The following is a 7,032-nucleotide window of genomic DNA, read 5'->3' on the forward strand; positions in this document are numbered from 1 at the left end:
TGTTGAGGTTACACCTGATTGGTGGTAGTTGACATTTGGAAAAGCACTACGTCAGAAAGCCTCGTGCTCCTCCGAAAAAACCGGGGAGTCTTAAATCTTTAGCCCGTACGTAATTCCCCTTGAATCACCTAATTCCATTTCTCCCAAACTCTTTTCTTTAGACGCCGGAGCCGCCGGGTTTCCAGCCCCCGAGGGGGGGAAAGCGCCGGCCCGTACGGTGTCTCCGGCAAAGCCGGCCCTGCGTGTCTCTTTACAAACGTCTGTAATGTGTGCCGGCGCTGCCTGTCTCCAGCCGTGTTCCAGTCCTGGTCAGACTGTGGTCTCTGGCCGTCCCCGGTACCGCTTTCCTCTGCGGTGCGGTGAGCCTCCTTCCTGTGTGTGCGTGTGTGTGTCAGAGGCCGCTTGGCCTGATTTATAGGCTCCTGACAAACGGCTCCGTGGACCTCCCCCACCCGCCCCCGCCCCCACCCCCACCCCCACCCCGCCCCGCTCCTGGAATGGCTATTCCATGTGTCGGCGGCCGCCAGTCCACCTGGGTGGTTCTCCCTTCCTGATGGCGGTCAGATGTGGTTCTGCTCCGAAAGCACCACGGGCCCAGTTGAACACCCCAAACGGCCGACGGCGCCCACACCCCTTCCCCGGCCCCACCCCTGACGCCGCCGGGGAACGCATGGAGGAAAGCCTGATTTATTAGTCTCCCTCGGCTCCTCGTGGGGAAAGCGTTGCGTGTGTCGCGCGGAGATGTGCGCATGAGCTCCTGCCGGCGCCCGTGCAGTGTTTGTGAACGCACTAGTGGGCGGCACGGAGCTCACCCGTCCGGAGTTGACCAAAAAACATAATACGTGATTCATGAAGGTCTTTTGGACGACGTTCGGCGTATGAACTTCTGTGGTCTGCCGGTCTGCACCATCCCGACTGCATCTTACCGTGCCGTACCGGAGACCCTTCCTCCTTCAACCGATCGAGTCAACACGCCGGACCCCAAAGCACGCTGGTAGAGTTTTGGAGGTGAGCCCGTCCTCCCCATCTGCCCATCTGCGAGCCTCTGCCACCCACAGAAAGGCTTCCAACGTGTCGGCCAAACCTCCGTAGAAACATTTACACATGACCACCGACAAAATACGCTTGGACCCGAGCGCCCAATCGGGTGTTTGCCGCCAGGCAGCGACAGTCTAAAATGGCTGTTCTTTGAGCTCTTGATGTGGAGTGAATGTTGAATTCATTTTGTTTGTGAGAATTTAGTGACATTCTTTGGGTTACTGACAACTTGAGATGACGGGAGGAGAAAAAAGTTCAACCTACACGAGGTGGAAATAGGAGCAGGGCTGTACTAGCTGCTGGGCGGTGGGGTAGGTTACTATTAAAAAGGAAAGGGGGCTGGGGTTGCTGAAGAGGTGGTGCCCTGTTTATCTCAATGGAAATTGAGCTGATAACTGAGTATACTGCAAATTGACAGAGAAAAAGGTGGGTGTACTCAATGGTACCAGTACCGGTACGGTTGAGTATATTAATACTAGAACTATATTATGATATTATAGTTATAGTATATTATATATATTATATGTATATTTGAGTGAACTATGTTAGTGAATGAGTATATTAGACATATGACTAACTGAGGTTTCAGTAGGAGAGAACTGTGCGGTAGAATTCAAACACGTGAGGGGGATAAAACCAAACCTGCTACTCTCGTCGCTCATAGATCGGGCGGTCGAGTGAACGCGGGCGGCGGAGTGCGAGAAAAGACAAATAAGGCCTTTCTAAACTGCCGTTAATTTTATTCCCCTTCGACAAATGCGTTCCACACCAGTCGAAACCGTGTCGTTGCACGGCTGGCGTACGCATTTTCGCTTCCTCAAACGCAGCGGTCGCCGAGCGCCTTCCGTTTGGGCAGGAAAACGCCGTCCGTCGCGGGCCCCCCTGACCGAACTTGGCTCTCTCCGAGCCTCCGCTGTTTAAATGGGCCAAGTGGAGACGCGGCGGAGGGAGCAAATCTTGTTTGGTCTGGGTCTATGAACTTCAGCGTGACTTTAACGACATGCACAGGGTTAAAAAAAAAAACAAACTGCTTAAAAAAAGTTTCACGAACAGCAAATCATATTTTAAAGTTTTAAAACCCATGTGTATAACGATCTAGATTCGCTTAGCGTTGCGGAGGAATATTCTTTATTATTATTATTTTTTTTGTAAATACATATATATTATCGTTTATAATAGGAGCATATAATATAATATTCTTGTTTTTCAAAAGGACAATATAACAAAAAACAAAAAAACAAATAAGGGAAAGGAAAGAAAGAACAAAGACAAGAAGGAAAGGATCAAACGCTAAAACCGATATAAATAACTGGCCGATATTTTCCAGTTGTGATACCCGGTGAATGTGTTTTAATCGCAGTGGTTCTCCCGCAGACCAGCAGACTAGAGGTGCCGGCATGGCGGCCCAGTGATCCCTGTGGGGGGGCTCGGTGTCCCAGCATGTCGGGTATTAACAGAGCGCGTGTGATTCAATGTGGGAGGCAGGAGCGCAGCGCACGGAGCGCACGGCCACTGCGCGCTGGGAACCAGTGAATGGGAACTGGGAACTCCGCCGGAGCGCAGCCACTGGGGAGCCGCGCGTAAAAAGCCAGAGCGGCTCGGAGCGACTCGCACACAAGGAGACTCAAGTTGGACCGGACGGGCTGCGACAGGACGCCCGGCTCCCGCCTCGACCATGCCCGCCATCAAGAAGGAGCGACCGGACGGGGACGACATGGCTCTGGCGGCGTTCAACCAGTCCGAATACCTGGCCCCTTTAAATGCCACCGCCATCCCCGTGGTGACCCCGCACCCCGCGACGCCCTACGACCACCTCTTCGCCCACCACCGCGCGTACCTGGGGCTACACGACCCGGCGCTGCACCACCACCACCAGCACCACCACCTCCACCAGCACACGGAGGACCTGATGCTGGAGAGGTTCTCCTCCATCCCGGACTTCCAGCCCTTCTTCGACAACGGCGAGCCGTGCATCGAGGTGGAGTGCGGGGAAAACAAAGCGCTGCTGTACATCAACAAGCTGTGCCAGGGCAGCAAGGGACCCTCCATCAAATACCGCGGAGAGTGGCTCACCCCCAACGAGTTCCAGTTCGTCAGCGGACGGGAGACCGCCAAGGACTGGAAACGGAGCATCAGACACAAAGGTAGGACCGGCTCCCCAACCGCCCCCCCCCTCTCCCCAACCCCCCGGTGCTCGGGCTCGGACGCGGGCGGCTTTTTAATCTTTTCTTTTCTTTTCTTTTTTAAAATCGAGAACTTGCCTCGCGGGTCCGGCGCGTTTCGCGGTCCCGGGTCGAGGCGCGCTTCGCAGTGAAGGGGTTACAGGCGGACAGGGCGCACGGCTTTGGCACGGCTTGGGCTTTGGGAGGGAGAGAGAGAGAGAGAGAGAGGGGGGATATGAACCGAACCAGAAACGGGGCATCTGGCCGCACAGGAGGGAAAGAGGTGAAAAACACGACTTTAGATAATGCCATGTGCGACAGCTGCAGTGACTAAACCGGGGGGTGGTGGTGGTGGTGGTGGTGGGGGTGAGCGCAGCTCGGGCGCTGACACTTTTACAGATGCATGGATGGAATTAGCCATTTGAATTTACGGTGCAGGTTACAGTCAGTTTGAACGCTCGGTCTGCGACGGTGTCCCGAGATATATTTGGGTTCAGGCGTTATGTAACTCGTGTGTGTGCGTGGTTAGAATTCATACATCATCGTATACATCACAATTAAAGAAAACGTTGAACCCACAACTTTTACTGTTTTAAGTATTTCTCATACTAATAATAATACTAATAGTTACAATAATGATAATAACAATGCTACTACTACTACCACTTCTACTCATAATAATAACAATAATGATAATAACAATAAAAATAATAATAATAATAATAATAATAATAATTATAGTAGTTACATGGTGCCCCCCTCCCCACCCCGCCCTAAATGCAAGCACACATAGAAGGTTCCAGGGTTTCTCTAAAGATGCGTTTGGTGGAGGTAGGGGTGGTGATGGTGTGTTTAGGGGGAGGGGTGGGGGTGTTAGCCCTGGGTCAGAATGAGGAGACAAATAGTTCCATATTTTAGCATGCTCATATTCCGCCGCCCCAACACACTGGGACCCGCATCGGAGTCAATCTCCGCCTCACACGTCCCAGGATACGTGCTGGCCGTGTCCGGAGGTCGGAGGCTCCATGAGCGGAGTGGCCTCAGTGGACAGTTCCCCCTCGTAGCGTCCACGTATCTACTCGACTGAATCCGGCACCGTTGATGACTATCAGACTATTATCCATTTGGTTGATGCACTGAAGACTATTCCTGACGATGCTCCGTGTGCATCATCGTGTGTTGTGGAGGCGTTCTCACAGAATATGGTGGTTGCTCGTTCACTGAAACCGTCTCTTGTTTTCCTTGCAGGGAAAAGTCTGAAGACCCTTATGTCCAAAGGAATCTTACAGGTACATCCTCCGATCTGTGATTGCCCTGGGTGTCGAATTTCATCTCCAGTGGTAAGAGTATCATTCCACCTCTCAGATGATATTCTCTTTCCTCCTCATATGACTTCCATTGCTCGCCTTGACTTAAGTTGCCAACACGCGCCTCGTGAATGTCCATGCTTCCAGTGTTAATTGAGGTCAACACCTCGTCCCCCAAAAAAGCCCAAAGCGGCACGCATGAAACTTGGTGCCTCAGCGTTAGAGCGTGCACGTGCGTATGTATGTGTTTGAGGACTGACTTTCAATTCGCCCTTGACGCCGAAAAATCCCGCAGGCACTCCCGAGTTATAGCTTATGTTCCTCAGCAAGACCTGGGCATAATGGTCCTCCATTCAGAGGTTTAGGGTGTCATGGCCACCCGATGTCAGGTGTTGTTTGGACACTCTTTTGTCCTGGAGTTGCTGCGGCTCACCTGGCTGTTGACCCAACTTTTTGTTTGCCTTGTGCTTCCCCCCGAGGCTCAGCCGGCGGCCTCGTGCCAGACCGGGCCTCACAGGTGTGTCCCCATAATGGCACCAGGACTGTGTGTGTGTGTGTGTGTGTGTGTCTGTGTGTGTGTGTGTGTGTGCACATGCGCGAGCGAGCTCTGAGCGTACCCTCTGCCGACTCACCGTCGCCAAATCTGTTCACACAGGTGCAGCCGGCTGCGAGTGTGTTTGCGTTTGCGTTTCTGTGTGTGTGTGTGTGTGTGTGTGTGTGTGTGTGTGTGTGTGTGTGTGTGTGTGTGTGTGCATGTGTCTGTGTGTTTATCGCCACGGAGCGCATCTGTCGTTGCTCCCAAGCGCTAATCTTGAGGGAAGGGTGTAAGAGGCTTAGCGAGCTACTGAGCGTGGCCACTGCCTGATTCTTGTGTGCGAGGCACGCAAGGCGAAGGCGGTTTAGATAAGCCAGAGGTGTCTGAGTGATACAGGTAAACCGGCGACGTATTTAACAGACCATAATGACAAAATATGGCCCTGGCGCTGGTTTCAGCCGCGGGGAGGAAAGCCGAGCGTTGGAGACGTCCGTTCAGAATGCTTGGTTTGTGTTTTCACCGGCAGTTGGAAGGTGTACTCAGGTGTTTTTAATTCCTGGCACAAAAAGTACTCTGGCAAATTTGGAAGTAGCACATTGACATTTCTACTTTCGTAAAAGTATAAAAGTACTTGCTCCTCAATGGACTTGAAGTAATTCAAAGTAAAAGTACTTTTCATATCCAGTGCCCTGATGATACACAGTCTACAGTATGACATAAAGTGCTACTGTAGTTTTCCTTTTCTGCAGATGATGTTCCTGCAGATCCTGATTACAATCGACCAAAAAATAGTAATGGTGGTGATTTATAAGGATGTTTCGATTTTACATAGCACATCTATGTCAGAAATGTAGCGCAGTACAAATTATCGATATTTGCTTTGAAACGTCCAGCAGTGGAAGTCGAAGGTCTCCGGCACTGGATACCCTTGAGTAAGAACAGATACTTGAAAAATGTACTGAAGTACAGTGACAAAGAACTTTGCGCGTCATGACTTTCCACCGCCGTCGGTTTTCACAGATAAACAGACACACCTCTTCCATTTAATGGCGACTCTGTGGGTTTTCTGTGGGTGAATTCAGTTCAGCAGCGATTTTAAAAGGTAAAAACTTCACCATTGACGTAGGCGGGGGCACTAAAGCCTGGAGGTTTCCATGCTACCCCCCCCCCACCCCCCTCTCTCTCTCCCCATTGCTCTCTCCTTTTCTGGTCGCGAATGGTCAATCCTTAGAACATGCAGGAAACACACACACACACACACACACACACACACACAGAGGCCCAAGTATGTTGGCAGTTTCACGAGAGGAGATGAGGGTTTGGAGGAGGAGTGGGACGGGGGTGTGGGACGGGGGGAGGCGGGGAGGGGGCTCGTCTGGCCTGTACTGGCGTCTCCCTTTCTCTCCACTGACTCCCCCTCCGGGCATGGCACACACTCGCTAACACGCCCTCGCTGATGAGCGCTCTCTCTCACACACACACACACACACACACACACACACACACACACACACACACACACACACACACACACACACACACACACACACACACACACAGACACGCACACACACACACGCATTTCCACACTCACTCTCACACACATACACACACACACAGACACACACACACACACACCCACACACGCATTTCCACACACACGCACGCTGCGTCCCGCTCACACAAATTACCCCGTGTAGACATTTGTTTGAAAGTTTGACGGTTGAACTTTGAGTGATCTTGTTTTGCTATAGATAGTCATGAGAGACGATGATAAAAACGATGAAAAATCTGAGTGAAGCAGCTGAAAGGAAGGAAGCCAGCACCTGTCTACCTGCCCTCCCCAAACCCGTCCCAGCCAGTTCTGCCGCCCACCGCTCTGGGCACATGCGAGCTAAATCATTCTCAGAAACTGTCTGTTCACATTGTGCTTGAACAGGTTTTAGTTTTGGGGTTTAGCTGTGACAGGGGCTGACCATATTGCAAATGT

At 51.8% G+C, this 7,032-nt stretch overlaps 1 protein-coding gene across 3 annotated transcripts in view; it reads left to right on the forward strand.

Moving 5' to 3' along the window:
* The first annotated feature begins 2,034 nt into the window (after positions 1–2,034).
* The window catches only part of samd11 (sterile alpha motif domain containing 11), a 65,273-nt gene continuing 60,275 nt past the window's right edge, over positions 2,035–7,032 (forward strand). For 2 of the 3 annotated variants that reach the window (XM_080014526.1, XM_080014528.1), the window contains exons 1-2: positions 2,035–3,182; positions 4,449–4,540. In XM_080014526.1, the coding sequence (XP_079870652.1) occupies positions 2,714–3,182; positions 4,449–4,540 (561 nt within the window). In that variant the 5' untranslated portion in view covers positions 2,035–2,713. The remainder of the gene's footprint in view (positions 3,183–4,448; positions 4,541–7,032) is intronic. The other variant, XM_080014527.1, reaches the window with a different exon arrangement.

Source organism: Zeus faber (genome assembly GCF_960531495.2).
Source record: "Zeus faber genome assembly, chromosome: 15".
NCBI classification, from domain to species: domain Eukaryota; kingdom Metazoa; phylum Chordata; class Actinopteri; order Zeiformes; family Zeidae; genus Zeus; species Zeus faber.